The sequence below is a fragment of the Aotus nancymaae genome, unplaced genomic scaffold (assembly GCF_030222135.1).
Source record: "Aotus nancymaae isolate 86718 unplaced genomic scaffold, 86718_ANA_hifiasm-v0.15.2.pri h1tg000115l, whole genome shotgun sequence".
NCBI lineage: Eukaryota > Metazoa > Chordata > Mammalia > Primates > Aotidae > Aotus > Aotus nancymaae.
Window position 1 is genome coordinate 9,104,071 of NW_026988530.1, and position 22,935 is coordinate 9,127,005.

Sequence of the window (22,935 nt, forward strand, 5' to 3'; positions counted from 1 at the left end):
ATATATGATTATATAGAAAAAGGAAATAGCTGAGTAATAACACTATAAACTAAGATATTCTTCAGGCACTAATTGTGCCTGGGGTTTGCACAGCTCTCCTTCCTCGGTGCCCATGCTGGGGGTTACCTACACAATTAAGTTGAAAAAGTCACAGAGAAAGTAGAACAAAAAGATGAAGAGAGAGAAAATAGGCCAGACAGGTAAGAAAAAACATCAGCCAAGAAGGTCCACGATCTAAATAACAAATTTTAAAAAAAGAAGAGATACAGTAAGGTGGGGGGCAGAAATGATCAAATTAATAATACCAGAAGAATTCCCATAACTGAAGCACACGTATTTCAGAATTGAAAAACTGATCAATAGAAACGAGAAAAGACCCATAACCAAGACACTCGATTGTGTCTTAGAACACTGAGAAGAAAGAGAAGATCCTCCTAAAGCTTCTTGAGACAAAACAAAACAGAAACAAAAGCTGGTTAGGTATCACAAAATTTAGTGACCTGTGAAGGAGAAGGAAATAAACATAATGATGCAGAGTTTCTCAACAATTTTGTAAGTTAAAATATTGTGGAGCACGCCCTCCAATATTCTGAGTGAAAGTCATTTTCAATCTTGAACTCTGTGCTCAGCCAGAAAAGCAGTTTCAGACATGCAAGCTCTGTGGGAAAAAAAGACCAGGCAGCAACCTCCCTCAAGAAACTATTGGCCTTCTACAATATGAGGGTATATAATCAAGAAAAAGAAAGACACAGATTCAGGATATACAGAACTCATCTCAGGAATGAGGAATAAGATCTTGCTAGGATGAATGTGAAGGATACCCAAGGGCATCAGTTGAGAGCTGTGCCTTCCAAATTTTGATGTGCACGGGAATTACCAGGGGATCTTGTTGCAATGCAGATACTGATTCAGTAAGTCTGGGTAGGGCCTGAGATTGGCGAGGTTTGTTGTTGTTGTTTGTTTTGTTTGTTTGTTTTTCAGATGGAGTTTTGCTCTTGTCGCCCAGGCGGGAGGGCAATGGCACGATCTCAGCTCACTGCAACCTCTGCCTCCCAGGTTCAAGCCATTCTCCTGCCTCAGCCTCCCAAGTAGCTGGAATTACAGTCATGCGCCACCACGCCTGGCTAATTTTGTATTTTTTAAGTAGAGACGGGGTTTCTCCATGTTGGTCAGGCTGATCTCAAACTACAGACCTCTGGTGATCCGCCCGCCTCAGCGTCCCAAAATTCTGGGATTACAGGCGTGAGCCACCACGCCCGGCTGAGATTTGGCGTTTTGAGCAAATTCCCTCAGGATGCTGAGGCTGCTGCTTCAGGGACTGCACTTTGCATATCAGGGATGTAGAGAAAACACGGTCCAAATTGCACCAACAAGACCACGGCACAGAGACAAACAGAGACAGACATTTATTTCCTTCTCGGTGATAATCGGGAATGAATTAGTGTAAGCCAATAACCGTATAGTATGGGAGGGAGAGGGATGGAGGAGAAGGAGAAAAGGATGAACATTGTAAGTAAATATAAATGAAGCAAAAACAAGGAAGGGGCTGTATTGAGGGCAGCCGTATACGTCCAACCTTGCCTCTAGTAGACACCTGAAGAGGAAAGTTGGACCACCCTAACGGATTCAGATATAGTAGTCTGGGGGTCTCTGGAGCGGCCCTGGAAGGTGCTCCAGAAAATCTAGCTGCTGGCCACGCGGACAGAAGCACCTTCTGCACGCCCAGCAGGGAAGTGGGAGGGGCCTCAACGCGCCCGGCGCCGGGTCTCGGGGGCGGGGGAATGGGCGGAGCCTTCTTCCCCACTCCCCTCCCTTGGCGCGCCCGGGCGGTGCTGGGATTGGGACTGGAGGCTTTTGAACCCCGAAGCAGGTGGCGGCGCTCGGGAGCAGCCGCGGATCGGGGAATTCTGCTGGCGCTGCAGCTGCAGAATGCTCGGCGGTGGCGGGAAGCGCAGCCCGGGCTAGACGGGGCCGCAGGTACTGCGGGAAAGGCTGTGCAGGCTCCGCGGACGCTTTGGGCGACAGCCAGGGCACCCGGAGGCGGTGCGTTTCATTCATCTGGTGACTGCAGCTTGCTGCGTGTCCGGGGGCTGCGGTTGCTGCGAGGATCCTGCCCGGGGCGCTGTTTCGCGCTCTGTAGGGGTTGCACCAGGAAAGTAGCGCCTCTGCAGCTTCTGCCCAGCTCCTCTTGGCCCCTTTCCTGGGGAAACGGATTAGGCGAACCAGCGGTTCATTCATTCTCCCAGCCAGGTTGATTGGGAACCGATGACACACCAGACCCAGTGCGGGGCGCTGCGGATTCGGGGTCCGCCCGGCTGCCCCTGCTCCCTGTAGAGCCCCCGCCCTGGGGAGGAGGGGCACAAGCGAATACGTATTCTCCTGTGACTGTTTTGTTTGGGATTATAAAGCCGGTGTGGAGAAAGTGCTGTGGAAACACTGAAGGAGGATTTCACAAGTCCCAGGGGGTGTTAAAGAAGACTCTTAAGACAACTCTTTGAAAATGTGTTTTGAAGGTCTAGAAGTAAGATTCTGAGACATAATAGTGTAGGAGATGTTCGGGCCAAGCAGAGCGTTCGGGTTGGCTGGAGCCGGGCAAATGGGAAAGTAAAAGGGATTTGATCCTAAAAGCACTACTGACAGGGAAGGAGGAGAAAGTTTGTGCATTCTCTCATACTTCACTAGGATTTCGGAAGTTCTGTAACCACTACAGTAGCAGTAAGGGGAACCAGGCGGGAAAGAAGTGCCATTGTGATAACTCAAGTTTGAGAAAAATGACTCTGGCAGTGTTATCAATCAGACAGGGTGAGGCATTCTTACAAGGCTTCAGTAACTGTTAAAGGGCCATGGGTCTAGGCATTCTTCATATTGGGTCATGCATTCTAGGAATACCAAGGTCAAGGAGAAGTGCAGCCTCTGAAGGGGACAACTGTCCTGAACTCTAATTGTTAGGGATACGGAGATGCGGAACTGGTATGTGAGTTAAGGCACAGCTGAAAACATTCTCTCTTTGAAGGTGCAGTGAAGAACTGTTTTGGTGGAGTGATGTATGTAACTAGAAATACAATACCAGAAATGAAGATGAGTCTATGGAGACTATAACCATAATGGCCAGTCTTTGTGTATTATGTGCTAGTTCTGTGTATTTTTACATAATAATATTCCTTGTAACAACCCTATGATATAGGTACTGTATGCCCTTTTTGCAGATGAGAAAACAAGGCACAGAGAGGTTCAGTAGCTTGCCTCAGGTTGGAAATCAGCTGAGTCAGGAGTCAACCCAGGAACCTCACCATTATGCAAAACTCCCTTCCAGCAAGGCAGACGAAGCCTTTTCTAACATCTTAAGTTGCAGGCAGCCTTTGAAAGCCTGACCTAAGACATTTAGGAAAACAAAAGATAGGACAGCTCAGGACTTCATAAGCTCCTACTGTTCTGTATTTGCAGTTGGAGAAGCAACATAATAAAATGGTTGAGAATCTGCTGTGGAGCCAGATTTAAACCCGAGGTTCAAGCCCTTCTCTTCCACTTCCTAGTTAGGGACATTGGAAAGCTAACCTCAATTTCCTCAGCTGTAAGGTGAGGTTGATAGTATCTACTGCATGAGACAGTTAAGGATTAAATGAGTTAATCCACAGAAGGTGCTTAGAACAGTGAAATAAAGCACAAAATAAGTTCTCAATAAGTATGACTTACTATTTGTTTTTACGATTATATTATCTTTACTATTACTACTTGCTACTATTGATACTCACTTTTGGATTCATTTTTCAACAGCCGTTTTGTTCAACGTAATTTTTTTAAAAATCAGATGCCTTATAATCCTTGGCATAATAAACTTGCCATTGTTCAATTCATCATCTGTTTTTTTTTACCTTATTTATGTTAAGTAATATAACAAACACCTGGAACCCTTTGCCCAACCCCCCCCCAAACTGAAACAATCATTCTAGATCTACACGTGTTCCTCTCCTATCCATTCAGCCTTCTTTCTGTCACTCATGTTCAATGTAGCTATCCTGAATTTCGTTTTTCCTTTCCTTTTAAAAATAGGCTTATCTCCTATAAGTGTATATCTAAACAATATTTATTTTAAGTTTTTGAACTTCATAAAAAGGCTATCATGCTACATATAATCAAGAAATTTTTTCCTCATTAAAAATATTTAATATAGATTGGTTCATATTGTGTGGCCATACAGTAACCATTTGGTAAATGAAGGAGATTGATTCCAGGACTCCCACATATCCCAAAATCCGAGCATACCCAACTTCCAAAGTTGGTCCTGGGGAACCCAAGTATACAAAAAGTCAGCCATCTCTCTTATGTGGATTTCGCATCCAAAGAATACTGTATTTTTCAAATCTGCATTTGGTTGGAAAAAACATTCATGTATAAGTGGGTCCACAAAATTCAAACCCCTGTTGCTCAAGGGATAACTGTAATATTAAGTGTAATAATCTATTGTTTGGAAGCCTTATAACTCTTCTCCTACCAATAGGTATTTAATTTGTTCTGTTCGGTTTGCTCTTGGAATCATTGCCATCATGACCATTCTTCTGTCATCTGATTTTATCAATACGTTTTGTAGACATTGAATGATACCTCACATAACATTAATAAACTTAAGCCTACTGGGAAAACTGGAGAATATAAATATGAGAAATATCTATCTCAGAATTTCTCAACTTCAGCACTGTTGACATTTGGGGCCAATCGTCTTTGTTGAGGATGCCTATCCTGAGCATTGTAAGATGTTCAGCATCGGCCGGGTGCGGTGGCTGACGCCTGTAATCCCAGCACTTTGGGAGGCCAAGGCAGGCGGATCATGAGATCAAGAGATCGAGACCATCCTGGTTAACATGGTGAAACCCCGTCTCTACTAAAAATACAAAAATTATCAGGGCGTGGTGGTGCACGCCTGTAGTCCCAGCTACTTGGAAGGCTGAGGCAGGAGAATTGCTTGAACCCAGGAGGCGGAGGTTGCAGTAAGCCGAGATCGCGCCACTGCACTCCGGCCTGGCACCTGGTGACGGAGTGAGATTCTGTCTCAAAAAAAAAAAAAAGATGCTCAGCATCCCTGGTCTCTGCCCCACTAGATGCCACTAGCACCCTTCTTCCAATTCGTTACAACTAAATGGGTCGCCAGATGTCCCCTAGGGGGCAAAATCACCACCAGTCAAGAACCATTGCTCTAGGTAGGAAGAATAAAAACTAAAGAACTTAATCCAAAAAGAAAGAATCTGGTTCCTAGAAAGAAAAACAGATTGCTGCTTAGAAAACTTAACATATGGAACCTCCAATTAAGCATAGTATCTTTACAGAAATGTATCAAATATCTAACAGGCATTCTAAAACCTAGTGTACTGAACCTGTATTACCGTGGTGCTAGAGATGAGTATTGTAACCTCATCCTGGCATTAAATGACCTTTTCTGAAATGATTGGATTTTTGACCTAGAGTTAAGTGCTGTTCTGCTAACTTTGTTAGGAACTGTGGATGTTTAACATTGTCACTAACCTTCCTTCCTTATTTGGAAAATCAAAAGGGAGGTATCTGTGTAAGGCTGAGTAATGATTGTTGTGAATAGCTCAGACACAACTCTGGATGTTGCAGAAGAAACAGGTTTCTAACTGATGGATTGCTTCTATCCAGTTACTTCTGACTATTTATTTCTGGTGTGATCAATGAATCTGTTTAAAAGACTCACACCTTTAACCAAAAGAGGGCAAAATCTGCCCTTTGTTGATTCCTCTCTTCCGGCTCTTTACTATTTCTTTTTCACCTTTTTGTTTTTTATGGTTTCCATTATTTAGAAAAATATATTTAAAGACTTGCTGTGTGGATTCCTCTGAACCACCATATAAACTACTCTATTTTCTGTGCTCAAATGAATTCCCAGATTTTACTCAAATACCATTTAGAGTTTGAAGGAAAACACATGTATCTCATAGAGTTGGTTGAACAAGAGTGAGATTGTCAGGCAAGGAAAGTTACTGAAATTACTAAACATAATATAGTTTTGTGTGCCAATTTTCAGTGTGGAAGAAAGTTCATGTGAAGAAAAGGAAATTCTGTGAAGCCAATGTCTTCAGTGACCTTCGAAGAGCAGTAGAAAATCATTATAAGCTCTCTTTACCTGAAGATTCCTATCACTTCTGGAAGTTCTGTGAAGACCTTGATCCTGAAAAGCCAGCTGGTGAGTTGCTCCAGAATCATTCTTGTGTAAATGGAAAGAATTATGTAATAGGCAACAGGCCGGATGTGGTGGCTCACACTCTGTAATCCCAGCTGAGGCAGGAGGATCACCTGAGACCAGGAGTTTGCGACTGACCTGGTCAGCATAGTGAGACTTCTTCTCTACAAAAAAATTTAAAAAAAAAAGCTAGGCATGGTTGCATGTGCCTATCATCCTAGCTACTTGGGAGACTGAGCTGGGAGGATCCTTCCTTGAGCCCAGTAGTTCAAGGTTGCAATGAGTTATGATGACTCCAGCCTCTGTGACAGAGCAAGAACCTCTCTCTAAAAAATATAATAATTGGCCAGACATGGTGGCTCACGCCTGTAATCCCAGCCCTTTGGGAGGCTGAGATGGGCAGATCACTTGAGGTCAGGAGTTTGAGGCCACCCTGGGCAACATAGCGAAACCCTGTCTCTATAAAAAATATAAAACTTAGCTGGGCACGGTGGCACATGCCTGTAGTCCCAGCTACTCAGGAGGTTGAGGCATGATCATCGCTTGAACCTGGGAGTCAGAGGCTGAGAGATTGTGCCACTGTACTCCATCCTGGGTGACAGAGCGAGACACATCTCAAAAAAGAATACATATATATAATAATTTAAGAAGCCTAACCAAGAATATAAACAGTTCATAGAAAAGGAATATTTTCCAAGATCTTTCTAGTAAGAGAAAATATAGTAAGAAATACAGATTAATGCTATCGTAATGCCACTGTCAACCTGTTTTATTGGCAAAGGCAAATAATTTCATCACATTCTGGGGGAATGGGAAGGAAAGCAAGCACTTTCATGTGTTGCAGGAGTCTGAGTATGATTTAACAGTTCTGCTTCCAAGCACTTTACTTATGGATTACACAAACGAAGAATTATGTTTGACGATATTGACTTAAACAAAACACGGGAAACAGCTTCAGTGCCTACCAACAACACATCAATTTAGTAGATCTTCATTGTTGTAAAAGAATGTGGCAGACTTCTAGGAAATAATAAACTACCATGCCTGAAATATGTTAAGTGAAAAAGAAGAGTGTGTTGAATATGCTGCCATTATTATTTAGGGGGAAAAGGTGAGGAGTACACACATAACCTTGTATGCTTTTCTATGTGCTTACTTTGTCTCTGAAAGAATAAACTGTTAACGGGCTGTGATCATTACTTTGCACTATATACCCTTTTGTATTGTTTAAATTTTTTAACTGGTAAGTACCGTCATACGCTATTGAAGGAAATGGATACTCATGCATATTCTGAATTTTGCCAATAGGTCACAATTATGTTGCGGTTTCTTTAAAAATAGTCATGTCTGTGTACAAACATGTTGTAGCAAAGATGTTCACTGAAACGTTTTTTGAACAGGAAAAAAATAGTAAATGTCCATCAGTAAGAGGATAGATGGTTACCTCTTTATAATGCAGTATCATGCCCTATTAAAAAACCATGTGAAATAACATTGAATAGCATGGAAAAATATTGAGAAACTTTAAGTGGGCAGTATGGAAGACAGGCGCAGATAACAAAACAACCGGTCTCAGTTTGTTACGTATTTGTATCTGTTTATGGGGGTGGAGAGTAAGGATATTTGTTACTGTATACTAGACTGTTAACTGTGTTATCTTTGGCTAATGAGATGGATGGTTTTAGTTTTCTTGTAGCTTTAAAAGCGGTGGCTCACGCCTGTAATCCCAGCACTTTGGGAGGCTGAGGCGGGTGGATCACGAGGTCAAGAGATCGAGACCATCCCGGTCAACATGGTGAAACCCGTCTCTACTAAAAATACAAAAAAATTACCTGGGCATGGTGGCGCGTGCCTGTAATCCCAGCTACTCAGGAGGCTGAGGCAGGAGAATTGCCTGAACCCAGGAGGCGGAGGTTGCGGTGAGCCGAGATCGCACCCTTGCACTCCAGCCTGGGTACCAAGAGCGAAACTGCGTCTCAAAAAAAAAAAAATTAGTGTATGTTCCCCTAAGCTCCAGTTGAGCTAGACGACTTTTCCTGTCAAATGATCTCCATGCTTCTATTCATGGTGTGGCCCCTCCCTGGACTTTTTGCTTTCTTCATCCTTGCCTCCTTATAAAACTGGGTGCTGCCGCCTGAAGTGTTGCTCCCCTCCCTCTTAGAAGCAGCAAGGACCCATTTGAAGTTATACGTCGTACATTTGCACAGACTTCATGTCTTTGTGGTTTATTAATACTCCCTGTCTGTGATCTGTGAATAGAGAAGGAAGATGGAATCATCTAGGGTTAGGGTTGGCCAAATAGATTGCCAAAGAGTCAAGGGAATCTGGTGTGATTAGCTAAGGTAGAGGAAAGGGAGATAGAAATGTTTTTTACTCTTTTTTTTTTTTTTGGAGACAGAGTTTCACCCTGTCACCCAGGCTGGAGTGCTATGGTGCAATCTTGTTTCACTGCAACCTCCGACTCCAGGGTTCAAGTGATTCTTGTACCTCAGCCTCCTGAGTGGCTGGGATTACAGGTTTGAGCCACCACACCTGGCTAATTTGTATTTTTAGTAGAGACGGGGTTTTGCCACGTTGGCCAGGCTGGTCTCGAACTCTTGACCTTAGGTGATCAGCCCGCCTCAGCCTCCCAGAGTGCTGGGATTACAGGTGTGAGCCACTGCACCTGGCCTGTTTTTTATTATTAACCCACACATTTTTGCTATCTATCTTTCTCTCCCTTAACCTGTGTATATTACAAGTATTTGAGGCTAACCGCAGTGTGATAATAGGACTATGGGAATACAAACCAGTCTCACTTTGGCTAAAATAAGAAACAACAGGAATGTTTGAAATGTGAAGCTAATTCAGTGGTAAATTCAGAGGAAATGCTAAACCTAAATGCCGCTTTTCTGTTACTCTGACTTTTCCATTGAGTGTTTATAACTGACATCTTCACACATAAGTCAAGATTTTCTTTTACTTTAGAAACGTTTTTAAGACAATTGCTTAGAAGTAGTTTACTAACTAAAAGGATTATTTCCTAACTGCCTCCAGAAAGTATTGTCTAAATTTATTTTCTTTATAGATTCACTTTCTGCAAGCCTTGGACTTCAATTAGTTGATTTTGATGATATCCCTGCTGGAAAACATAAAATGAAGAAAAAATCAATAGGCCTGAATTTTAACCTTCATTGGAGGTTTTATTATGATCCTCCCGGGTTCCAGACCATTACTGTTAGAGATAAGAAAACTCAGTATCACATGGGGTATTTCAGGTAAAGGATCTTTTCTTTTCTTTTTTTTTTGGATCGACATTTTTTTTCTTCTTTTTTTTTTTCCTTTTTTTTTATTGCATTTTAGGTTTTGGGGTACATGTAAAGAACATGCAAGATTTTTGCATAGGTACACACATGACAGTGTGATTTGCTGCCTTCCTCCCCATCACCTATATCTGGCATTTCTCCCTATGCTATCTTTCCCCAACTCCCCACCCCCCGCTGTCCCTCCCCTATTTCCCCCCGACAGACCCCAATGTGTGATGCTCCCCTCCCTGTGTCCATGTGTTCATTGCAGCACAGTTTACAATAGCAAAGACCTGGAACCAACCCAAATGCCCATCGATGATAGACTGGACAGGAAAAATGTGGCACATATACACCATGGAATATTATGCAGCCATCAAAAATGATGAATTCATGTCCTTTGTAGGGACGTGGATGAATCTGGAAACCATCATTCTCAGCAAACTGACACAAGAACAGAAAATCGAATACCACATGTTCTCACTCATAGGCGTGTGTTGAACAATGAGAACACAAGGACCTCTAGAATACAGCTGCTGTCCTGCCAATGAGGACAAATAGTTATTCACTAGCCTCACCCAAGATGAAAGGCCTGTTTTCCCCTGTTGGTGGTTATATGAACCATCTGTTATTCTTGCTGTTACCATTTTGATCTTTCCTAGGATGAGTAAACTCTTTTTTTAAATATACTGACCACATATTTTTTGCCAGTGATAAAATTCAAGGTTTCAAACAAAAATTAGATTGAGAAACTTATAATACCACTGTGAGCTCAACAGCACTTTTTTCCATGATATTATGTAATGGAGTGAATTTGATATGTTAGGTTTCAACATGTACATCTATATAACTTAGTGAACCACTATTTCCAAAGAGCATTGCATGATGCCGTATCACATGCATGGGTATAAATGCATTTGCGTTCAAGGCAGTCTAATGGATTTAAAGTCACAGCACGAAGTGTTTATGTTTGTGGTTATGGCTTCAGTTGCACATTGTACCTTATCTTTTGTTTTTTGTTGTGGGTTTATGTTTGCTTGTTTTGTTTTTGTGTTTTGTGTTTTTTTGAGGTGGAGTTTCGCTCTTATTGCCCAGGCTGGAGTGCAATGGCGCAATTTTGGCTCACAGCAACCTCCGCCACCCAGGTTCAAGCAATTCTCCTGCCTCAGCCTCCGGAGTAGCTGGGATTACAGGCATGTGCCACCACGCCCAGCTAAGTGTGTATTTTTAGTAGAGACAGGGTTTCTCCATGTTGGTCAGGCTGGTCTTGAACTCCCAACCTCAGGTGATCCACCTGCTTCAGCCTCCCAAAATGCTAGGATTACAGATGTGAGCCGTGCCTGGCCCATTGTACCTTATCTTTAAGCATCACACAGCAAAGTGTTACCGTAGGTGTAGGCAGAGACAAAAACTTACAGAGATAGTCACAATAATGTGATATGTGTGGGAAGGCAACTACCAAGTGCCTTCAATAGCGGCAGAGGTAAAAGAGGATATTTTATGTCGGCTTTGATGGATGCCTAAGGACTTTCTAGAAAGAATGAGAAGGATGTTTTAGGTAAGGGAGCAGTATGTGTGTGAGAGTGTGGAAATGCGTGGCACAGGGGGCGTGAATGGCTATATGCCATGCCAGAGTATTGAGGAAGACTGCAAAGATTGGTTCCCATAGGACTGACATGATCACATTTGCATTTTATGGTTGATATAAACAATCCTCTAGACATACAGCTGATAATAATTGAAGGTGAGATTTAGTGGAACTGTGTGCTGTAATCAGAAGTTAGGTTTTGGTGGCTTGGGTTTCTGTGGCACTTCAATCTACCCGCTCTACTGATAACTCTACTGGTTTAATCTTCTAGCGCTCTGAACTTGGGTAAGTTGATTGTCCTCTGTGCCTTTTTTTTTTTTTTTTCTGATAAGTAAAATGAAGCTAAGACTAGTACACACTATAAATGTTCAAAGCCCTTTGATAACAGTGCTGTAGGGAATGCTAGAAACTCTCAGATGTTGGCAGTGAATCATCAGTTTCCTCCTAGGAGTTGTTACTCCCTGCAACTTTCTTCCTGGGGGTCTGGCACACCCTTCCCGCTTTTCATTTTACTCTTGACCTTTTACATTGATGGCAAAATCTTAACCTGCTTCTGATAAAATAGAAAATTATTTCTGTAAGTGGCATTCACATGCTGTATATTCACATACTTTTGAAAACGACTTTGGATTATGCTTTTGTATAAGATTATAAACTTTCCTTTTATGTTTTCTAAATTTTTCTTAACACAAATTTCAACATTAAAAAGATCTATTGACCTTAAATGTTATTATAACAGGATCCTCTGTCTCTTTAAAAAATAATAATAAATAAAAAAAAGCTGGACACGGTGGCTCACACCTCTAGTCCCAGTACTTCGAGAGGCTGTGGTGGGCAGATCACCTCAGGTCAGGAGTTCGAGACCAGCCTGGCCAACATGGTCTCTACTAAAAACACAAAAATTAGCCGGGCATGGTGGCACACGCCTGTAATGCCAGCTACTCGGGAGGCTGAGGCAGGAGAATCATTTGAACCTGGGAGACAGAGGTTGCAGTGAGCTGAGACCCTGCCATTGCATTCTAGCCTGGGCAACAAGAGCGAAACTCCATCTCAAAAAAAAAGTTTCTCTTTGAGACAGAGTCTTAGGCTGGGGTGCAGTGGCGTGACCTCGGCTCACTACAGCCTCCGCCTCCTAGGTTCAGGTAATTCTTGTAGCTGTGAATACAGGCGTGTGCACCACACCAGGCTGTTTTTTTTTTTTTTTTGAGACAGAGTTTCGCTCTTGTTACCCAGGCTGGAGTGCGATGGCGCGATCTCGGCTCACCGCAACCTCCGCCTCCTGGTTTCAGGCAATTCTCCTGCCTCAGCCTCCTGAGTAGCTGGGGTTACAGGCACGCGCCACCATGCCCAGCTAATTTTTTTATTTTTAGTAGAGACGGGGTTTCACCATGTTGACCAGGTTTGTCTTGAGCTGCTGACCTTGAGTGATACCCGCACCTCAGCCTCCCAAAGTGCCAGGATTACAGGCGTGAGACACCATGCCTGGCCCCTGAAAAATTTTTTTGATGTCTACTTTTTCTGTTAGGTCAGCCTTCTCCATAGTAGTATGCCATATCTTAGTGTCAAGTGATACAACTTAAAACTTGACTAATCTCAGCTTGGTAAATATCCCTTATATCTTTATTAGAGTACTAATATAAATTTGAATCGTATTTGTTCTTTCTGTGACTGCCATTTTTTAAATTAATACTGCTTTTCTCACTTGAAGAAAACTATTAGGGATTTTGAAAGAAGTGTTGGTAATTGTTCTGTGGACTTATTCTTGCATGGAACTTGACATGTTTAACTTGACTCAACTTCCTAAGGTCTGTACTCAATACAGTGGCCTGCCACGTAATGAGGACTTTTACTTCTTTTTCAGATTATTTTTGAAGAAAAAAATCTTAAAGAAGTAACAGATAAAAAAGAAAACCAATCACTTGAAAAACATCGATGAGAAACTCACAGAAGCAGCCAGAGAACTGGGGTCCTCACTCGAAGAGAGAACATGAAGTTGAAACAGAGAGAGAAGAAAGCGTGACTTCAATCTGTTGGCCTCTGTTTTGCTGTTTAGCAGATTTTTCTCCCCGTCTTAATTCCTTCTTGTCTCTACTCTACCCTTCCCTTCTCTAGCCCTAACTGAAGAGCTGGATGCTGTCCCTCCCGGGTGCTAGGATGATGCCACTGAAACAGGCGTCAGATGGCTCCTTTGGGTTGGTACACTGGTTGAATTGCATAACTACTGATATCGCTGCTGGGGTTGAATAACTCATGCCAGTATTTGCCACTCTTTTAATCTTGTTTATCAGTTAATCATTTCATAAAGTTAAGTGAAAGCTGCTTTGTACATAATGAAATTGACATACGTACATTTTCTCCAGTAAACGTGTATATAAGCAGTGCTTCCTTTTCCTTCTTTATCCCATCATTTTCTTTTACATCTCTCGTAATGCCTGCAGTGCAAGGGGAGTATTTTGTAATAGAGCAAATACTTCTTAGTGTTGGATTCTTTAAGGCCAGTCGCCTAGCCCGGAGCTCGGACACACCCCCCATCCCTCTCTGGGAGCTCGGACACGCCCACCCCCCTCACACAGCCTAGCCCTCCCTTAAAGAACCCTGCCAAAATGCAAAAGAAGTCTTGTAAATCTACCCAATAGCATTCGAGTCTTAACTACCCAATAGCGGTCGAGTCTTGTAAATCTACCCAATAGCAGTCGAGTCTTGTAAATCTACCCAATAGTATTCAAACCCTGCCTACCTGCCAATAGCAAGCTTGCCTGCTCCCTATAAAACCCCATGTCTGAGAGGAGTCCGTGCAACTTCTCCAGCCCCTCCTGTTGGACCGCAGAACCTCGCCCAGGAGCGGAATAAATTCACATTGGATCTTCTGCTGGCCTCAGTTTCTTCATTTTAAACTCGGCAAGAACCCAAGAACCCTTACAGATTCCTTTGGTTTTTCAGGTGTAGATTTCAGAGTAAGTTAATGACGAGCTGGAAGATTTCTGCTTTGGAGTAAATGAGAATTCTATAGGAGTTTTTTCTTATGGTCTCTGAGGGAAAGAAACTTTTGTTACTGGAATGAGGGCTCCCCAGACTCCTCCAACCTCTCACTGTTTGTCTGCCCTTGCTGGTTCATCTGAATGTTCTAAGCTACATGGAAAGCTTGTTATTCCATAATAAACTAGCACTGGTAGTGAAGTACCTTAGTGTACTTAGGTATGAAATCTTCAGTTCCTTCTCTGATGTTGATTCAGCTTCAAGGATGACATTCTGATAAGTTCTAGGCACGCTTTCTTTAGTCCTATAGACTGGAAACTTTCTTAAAACATACATTTTAATGAAACTCATTACAACATGACATTTTAAAAAGTAAGATTTTATATGGCCATTTACCTTTCTGGTTTTCATAGGAAGCTCCTCCCACCTTGTAAGGAGGAGGAAGGGTCGAATTTGTAGCCTAGTTAATCCTTTGTTTTGACTAAAGTCTGAGCATCCATACACATAATAGCTATTAGCAAATTATTTAATCAGTCTTATTTTTCTACCACAAGCTATAATTTGCTTCAGAGGGGATTTTCTTAATTCTTCCCCATAAATAAGATATTATTGAGGTTTATATTTCATAGATATTTTTGTCCTAGACCCCTCCCCATGAAGTTTTATTTCAGTATTTGTTCTTTATCCAAAAACAGCTGGTAAAAACAAAGGCAAAGAAGAACTTACAAGATAATCCTGTTTTTAATCCTCCCTGTGGATGATGATACTTTCAAATCCTTTTCTGTTATATGTAAGATTGTTCTTTGATTGCTTTTGTGAGGTCTTCATTTAATTCCAATTTTTCTACTGAAGAATTCAACTCCACTAGTATATGTGAGTCAGTGGCTTTGCTCTTGGATGTGAGTGTAAGAATATATCCATTCTAGTATGATAGAGCCTGCACAGCACACTAGAAATCCGTGTTTTTATACTGAGAGTAACTTAGCATACTTTGGAATGCAGAGTTGTTATGAGTTACATCATTTGACTCCCTACAACAAATCTGCAAAGTTGGAATTACCATCCTATTTTATAGATAACAAAATTGAGGGTTGTAGAGGTTTTGAGTCTTGTCCAAAATCTTAAATGATGCATATAAAACCCAGCTTCATATTTTCCATATTTAGCATTCTTTCCATCTCATCTCCTTTCCATCCCATCTTCTTACTAATTGGCTCTCTGCCACTTCACCTTTTCCATACCTAGATTTCTTCCCAAGGAACATTGGTTAATGATGCATAACATGACGGTGTGTCACTCTAGCCGCCTGTGATCTGATGCTTCAGATATCACCCACCCCATGCAGTTGACACCCCATACAAATGACAAATTCTGCCATAAGATGACAGAATTTGTCACCTTATTCTTCATAATAAAATTACGATTCTGATGACTTCCTAATTGCTACGTCTTTATGGACAATTAGTACAGGTAATCATCTGTGAAAGATCTGAACATGTGTCTACCATGGTTCTTACCACATGTTGTTCAGCCTGAGTTGGCAACTACAGCCCCGTTGTCTTTTTCTTTCATTATCGCGCTTTATGTCCTGCTTTTTACACCTATGAATACATTATGTCTATCATTTCATATTGCCAATTTAAGGTCTACCTCATAATGTTGAGTGGCTGCAGAATACTGTGCTTATGTTCAAAGTTTGGGTTGCTTAAGATTTTTCACAAATACAGACAACCCTGACATAGATATCCTTTTATACCTTTATTTGCATACTTATCTGGTTTTTTTTTTAGAATAAATACCTAGATGTAGTATTGCCAGGTCCAAAGTAGTTTGTGTGTGTGTGTGTGTATGTGTGTGTGTGTGTTTGTAGTTTTTCTTTCCTTGTTTCTAATTTTGTGGGATTTTCTTTAGTCTTTTTAGTTTTTTCTAGTTTTTAGTTTTTTTTAGTTTTTCTTTAGTCTTTTAGTCTTTTTTAGTTTTTTCTTTAGTTTTTTTTCTTTAGTCTTTTTAGTTTTTTCCATACAATTAACAGTGCAGGTATAAAATTCTGCACTGTTTTAATTAGCATTTCTTTAATTATAAAGAATGTTAAATATTTTTCGCTTCTCTGTTGGCCATTGTGTTTTTTTTTTTTAACTGCCTGAACTCTGCCCATTTTTCTATCAGGGTTAGAATTAGTCTTTTTTGTACATGTGTTGTAATTTGGATATTAGTCTTTCTTTGATAGACTTCCTTATAGTTTAAAGACATTAATTTTTATTTACTGTTATACTTTGCAGATACATTTTATCAGTTAATTTGTCTTGTCTTCTTGATTTCACTAGATGGAATTTTTTTCAATTATTATACTTTAAGTTCTGGGGTACATGTGCAGAACGTGCAGGTTTGTTACGTAGGTATACGTGTGCCATGATGGATTGCTGCACCCATCACCCCATCATCTACATTAGGTATTTCTCCTAATGCTATCCCTCTCTTAGCCTCCCACCCACCAACAGGCCCCAGTATATGATATTCCCCTCCCTGTGTCCATGTGATCTCATTGTTCAACACCCACTTATGGGTGAGAACATGCGGTGTTTGGTTTTCTGCTCTTCTGTTATGTTTGCTGAGAATGATGGTTTCCACCTTCATCTATGTCCCTGCAAAGAACATGAACTCATCCTTTTTTATGACTGCATAGTATTCCATGGTGTGTATGTGCCACATTTTCTTTATCCAGTCTATCATTGATAGACATTTGGGTTGGTTCCAAGTCTTTGCCATTGTAAACAGTGCCGCAGTCAACATACATGTGCATGTGTCTTTATAAAATAATGATTTGTACTCATTTGGGTACATACCCAGTAATGCGATTGCTGGGCCAAATGGTATTTCTATTTCTAGATCCTTGAGGAATCGCCACACTGTCTTCCACAATGGTTGAACTAATTTACACTCCCACCAACAGTGTAAAAGCCTTCCTATTTCTCCACATCCTCTCCAGCATCTGTTGACTCCTGACGTTTTAATGATCACCATTCTAACTGGCATGAGATGGTATTTCAATGTGATTTTGATTTGCATTTCTCTAATGACCAGTGATGATGAGCTTTTTTTCATATGTTTGTTGACTGTATAAATGTCTCCTTTTGGAAATGCCCATTCATATCTTTTGCCCACTTTTTGATGGGGTTATTTAAATTTAAGTTCTTTGTAGATTCTGGGTATTAGCCCTTTGTCAGATGGAGAGATTGTAAAAATTTTCTCCAATTCTGTTCACACTAATAATAGTTTCTTTTGCTGTGCAGAAGCTCTTTAGTTGAATTAGATCCTGTTTGTCTGTTTTAGCTTTTGTTGCCATTGCTTTTGGTGTTTTAGTCATGAAGTCCTTGTCTGTGCCTACATCCTGAATGATATTGCCTAGGTTTTCTTCTAGGGTTTTTATGATTTTGGGTCTTATGTTTAAGTCTTTAATCTGTCTGGAGGTAATTTTTGTATAAGGTTAAGGAAGGGATCCAGTTTCAGCTTTCTGCATATGGCTAGCTAGTTTTCCCAACATCATTTATTAAATAGAGAATCCTTTCCCCATTGCTTGGTTTTGTCAAGTTTGTCAAAGATCAGATGGTTGTAGATGTGTGGTGTTATTTCTGAGGCTTCTGTTCTGTTCCGTTGGTCTATATCTCTGTTTTGGTACCAGTATCATGCTGTTTTGATTACTGTAGCCTTGTAGTATAGTTTGAAGTCAGGTAGCGTGAGGCCTCCAGGTTTGTTCTTTTTGCTTAGTGTTGTCTTGGCTATGCAGGCTCTTTTTTGGTTTCATATGAAATTTAAAGTAGTTTTTTCCAGTTCTGTGAAGAAAGTCAGTGGTAGCTTGATGGGGATAGCATTGAATCTATAAATTTCTTTGGGCATTATGGCCATTTTCAAGATATTGATTCTTCCTGACCATGAGCATGGAATGCTTTCCCATTTGTTTGTGTTCTCTCTTATTTCCTTGAGCAGTTGTTTGTAGTTCTCCTTGAAGAGGTCCTTTACATTCCCTGTAAGTTGTATTCCTAGGTATTTTGTCTTTTTGTAGCAATTGTAAATAAGAGTTCACTCATGATTTCGCTCTGTTTGTCTGTTATTGGTGTACAGGAATGCTTGTTATTTTTGCACATTGATTTTATAACCTGAAACTTTGCTGAAGTTGCTTATCAGCTTAAGATTTGGGGCTGAGACAATGGGGTCTTCTAAATATATAGTCATGTCATCTGCAAATAGAGACAATTTGACTTTCTCTTTTCCTAACTGAATACGCTTTATTTCTTTCTCTTGCCTGATTGCCCTGGCCAGAACTTCCAATACTGTGTTGAATAGGAGTGGTGAGAGAGGGCATTCTTGTCTTGTGCAGGTTTTCAAAGGGAATGCTTCCAGTTTTTGCCCATTCAGTATGATATTGGCTGTGGGTTTGTCATAAATAGCTCTTATTATTTTGAGATACATTCCATCAATACCTAGTTTATTGAGAGTTTTTAGCATGAAGGGCTGTTGAATTTTGTGGAAGGTCTTCTCTGCGTCTATTGAGATAACCATGTGGTTTTTGTCATTGGTTCTGTTTATGCGATGGATTACATTTATTGATCTGCGTATGTTGAACCATCCTTGCATCCCAGGGGTGAAGCCAACCTGATTATGGTGGATAAGCTTTTTGATGTGCTACTGGATTTGGTTTGCCAGTATTTTATTGAGGATTTCGCATCGATGTTCATCAGGGATATTGGCCTGAAATTTTCATTTTTTGTTGTGTCTCCACCAGGTTTTGATATCAAGATGATGTTGGCCTCATAAAATGAGTTAGGGAGGATTCCCTCTTTTTCTATTGTTTGGAATAGTTTCAGAAGGAATATTGCCAGATCCTCTTTGTACCTCTGGTAGAATTCAACTGTGAAACCATCTGGTCCTGGACTTTTGGTTGGTAGGCTATTAATTACTGCCTCAATTTCAGACCTTGTTATTGGTCTATTCAGGGATTCAACTTCTTCTGGTTTAGTCCTGGGAGGGTGTATGTGTCCAGGAATTTATTAGTTTCCTTTAGATTTTCTGGGTTACTTGCATAGAGGTAACCCATAGTATTCTCTGACGGTAGTTTTTATTTCTGTGGGATTGGTGGTGATATCCCCTTTATCATTTTTTATTGCATCTATTTAATTATTCTCTATTTCCTTCTTTATTAATCTGGCTAGCCATCTATATATTTTGTTGATCATCTAAAAACCAGCTCCTGGATTCACTGATTTTTTTGAAGGCTTTTCGTGTCTCTACCTCCTCCAGTTCTGCTCTGATCTTAGTTATTTCTTGTCCTCTGCTAGCTTTTGAATTTGTTTGCTCTTGCTTCTCTAGTTCCTTTAATTGTGCTGTTAGGGTGTCAACTTTAGATCTTTCCTACTTTCTCTTGTGGGCATTTAGTGCTATAAATTTCCCTCTAGACCCTGCTTTCAATGTGTCCCAGAGATTCTGGTATGTTGTGTCTTGTTCTCATTGGTTTCTAAGAACATCTTTATTTTTGCCTTCATTTAGTTATTTCTCCAGTAGTTGTTCTGAAGCAGGTTGTTCAGTTTCCATATCGTTGTGCAGTTTTGAGGGAATTTCTTAATCCTGAGTTCTAATTTGATTGCACTGTGGTCTAAGAGACTGTTTGTTATGATTTCCATTCTTTTGCATTCACTGAGGAATATTTTACTTCCAATTATGTGGTCAATTTTAGAATAAGTGCAATGTGGTGCTGAGAAGAATGTATATTCTGTGGATTTGGGGTAGAGAGTTCTGTAGATGTCTATTAGGTCTGCTTGGTCCAGAGCTGAGTTCAAGTCCTGGATATGCTTGTTAATTTTCTGTCTCGTTGATCTGTCTAATATTTTTTTTTTTTTTTGAGATGGAGTTTTGTTCTTGTTACCCAGGCTGGAATGCAATGGCGCGATCTCGGCTCACCGCAACCTCCGCCTCCTGGGTTCAAGCAATTCTCCTGCCTCAGCCTCCCAAGTAGCTGGGACTACAGGCGCGCGCCACCATGCCCAGCTAATTTTTATATTTTTAGTAGAGACGGGGTTTCACTTTGTTGACCAGGATGGTCTCGATCTCTTGACCTCATGAACCACCCACCTCGGCCTCCCGAAGTGCTGGGATTATAGGCGTTAGCCACCGCGCCCGGCCTGATCTGTCTAATATTAACGGTGGAGTGTTAAAGTCCCACTATTATTGTGTATATTTTTTTCCATCACAAAATTATTTTTTAAAATTTACCTTCTACTAGTTTTATGGTTTTATTTTTACTTTTAATTCTGAAATCCCGCTGCACATTATCTTGATATAAAGATTAAGACAGAAGACAATGACTTTGTTTCTTTCCCAAGTGGTAAGCAGTTGTCTAATAACTTCCTTTGAATAATCTGCCCTTTCTGGCAGCTTGATAAAGGATAGTGAAGGAAGGGAGAATAGGAAGATTAGAGAGAAAACAGCTTTAAGATATAAAGACTTAGATGAGAGGCTTTTAAAATTGGAGTTTGGGTTTTGGGTTGTGTCCTTCCTCTGCCTTGGAAACTTTTCACTGAATGGCACAAAGAAGTGGAAGATTTGCACAGATATTTTGTTAGGGAAAGACCTAAAAATAATGCCACTCACATGAACTAAAGGAAGAATAAACTGGAAGGGTCGTGGTGGTGGTTGTAGGTAGGCCTGTTTTTGTCTTTGAAGGCTATACTTGATAAAAGCTCACTGGTTATGTGATTTTCCTCCATAAAAGACACCACAAACCTAGAAACTGCCTTACTTTTGGGAAGTTTGCAAACAAGTCTAAATATGCCAGGTAAAAATAGGGGGATCTGACTTTGGCAGGAGATCTGTCCTACCATATCTTCTTGCTGATAAAAACTGTTTCTGCCTTTCTTATAGACCCAGGTTCTTCTGTGCTTTCTACCAAGAAGGTACTTTGACCTTAGAGGGACCAGCTGTTTTGGCTTGCCTTCTAGGATGTATTGGGTTCTTCCTTAACAAATCAGGAGGCAGACTTCCAAGTGACTGGCACAATTAAGTAAAGCCAGTTATTTCGCTGTTCTGTGATTACTTTGAGTGTTTAACTTTTAGCTAATTTTCTTTTTCTTTTTGTTGAGATGGAGTCCTGCTCTGTTACCCAGGCTAGAGTGCAGTGGCATGATCTCAGCTCACTGCAACCTCTGCCTCCCGGGTTCAAGCAATTCTCCTGCCTGCTAGTAACTGGGATTACAGGCACCTGCCACCACGCCTGGCTAATTTTTGTATTTTTAGTAGAGATGTGGTTTCACCATCTTGGCCAGGCTGGTCTTGAACTCCTAACCTTGTGATCAGCCACCTTGGCCTCCCAAAGTGCTGGGATTACAGGCGTGAGCCACCATGCCCAGCCACTTTTAGCTAATTTTTAAGAAAAAAATAGTGTTAAATTTTTACCCTGGAGTCCAAATTTACTGAAAAAAAAGTCATTGAATGTTACTTTTTGGCAGATATGTTCAGGGTTTATGTATTTTGGGTTTTGTTTGATGTCTACTTGCCATAATTACATTTTATTCTTTTCTTTAACGTAGGTTGTGACAAAGACCTTTCATGGAGCAGGCTTGGTTGTTCCAATAGATAAAAATGGTGTTGGGTACAGAGAGCTCCCTAAAACAGATGGTAATGTATTTCATATGTAACTGTGTGCATATATGCGAATGCATATGGACCTTATATTGGGAAGTAGGTATGCTCATATACCTTTTGTGAGACAGTTGCTAGAGCTTAGTAATAAAGAGTAAGCTTAGGTTTTAGAGTTGATCATTCCTGAATTAAAACTGAGTTCGTAGCTGTCTGGCCTTGAGCAAATTATTATTAATATTATTATTTTTGAAAATGCTCATGCATTTTATTTCTTTTTTATTGTACTTTAAGTTCTGGGGTACATATGGAGATCTTGCAGGATTGTTGCATAGGTACACACATGCCATGGTGGTTTGCTGCCTCCATCCCCCTGTCACCTACATCAGGCATTTCTCCCCATGCTATCTCTCCCCAACCTCCCCACCCACCACTGTCTCTCCCCTATTTCCCCCCAACAGACCCCAGTGTGTGATGTTCCCCTTCCTGTGTCTATGTGTTCTCATTGTTCAACACCCGCCTGTGAGTGAGAACATGCGGTGTTTGGTTTTCTGTTCTTGTGTCAGTTTGCTGAGAATGATGGTTTCCAGATTCATCCATGTCCCTAAAAAGGACATGAACTCATCCTTTTTATGGCTGCATAGTATTCCATGGTGTATATGTGCCACATTTTCTTTATCCATTCTATCATTGATGGGCATTTGTGTTGGTTTCAGGTCTTTGCTATCGTAAACAGTGCGGCAATGAACATACACGTGCATGTGTGTTTATAATAGAACAATTTATAATCCTTTGGGTATATACCCAGTAATGGGATTGCTGGATCAAATGGAATTTCTGTTTCTAGATCCTTGAGGAATTGCCACACTGTCTTCCACAATGGTTGAACTAATTTACACTCCCCCCAACAGTGTAAAAGTGTTCCTATTTCTCCACATCCTCTCCAGCATCTGCTGTCTCCAGATTTTTTAATGATCACCATCCTAACGGGCTTGAGATGGTATCTCAATGTGGTTTTGATTTGCACTTCTCTAATGATCAGTGATGATGAGAATTTTTTCATATGATTGTTGGCCTCATAAATGTCTTCTTTTGAAAAGTGTCTGTTCATATCTTTTGCCCACTTTTGAATGGATTTATTTTTTTCTTGTAAATCTGATTTAGTTTTTTGTAGATTCTGGATATTAGCCCTTTGTCAGATGGGTAGGTTGCAAAACTTTTTTCCCATTCTTTTGGTTGACGGTTCACTCTAATGATTGTTTCTTTTG

The 22,935-nt window shown here is 40.8% G+C and overlaps 1 protein-coding gene across 1 annotated transcript in view; it reads left to right on the forward strand.

Moving 5' to 3' along the window:
* The first annotated feature begins 1,781 nt into the window (after positions 1-1,781).
* Positions 1,782-22,935, forward strand: part of LOC105720607 (histone PARylation factor 1) — a 35,903-nt gene continuing 14,749 nt past the window's right edge. Inside the window, exons 1-4 of the mRNA XM_064370990.1 lie at positions 1,782-1,977; positions 6,038-6,196; positions 9,261-9,450; positions 12,927-13,257. Coding sequence (XP_064227060.1) covers positions 1,782-1,977; positions 6,038-6,196; positions 9,261-9,450; positions 12,927-12,960 — 579 coding nt within the window. The 3' untranslated portion in view covers positions 12,961-13,257. The remainder of the gene's footprint in view (positions 1,978-6,037; positions 6,197-9,260; positions 9,451-12,926; positions 13,258-22,935) is intronic.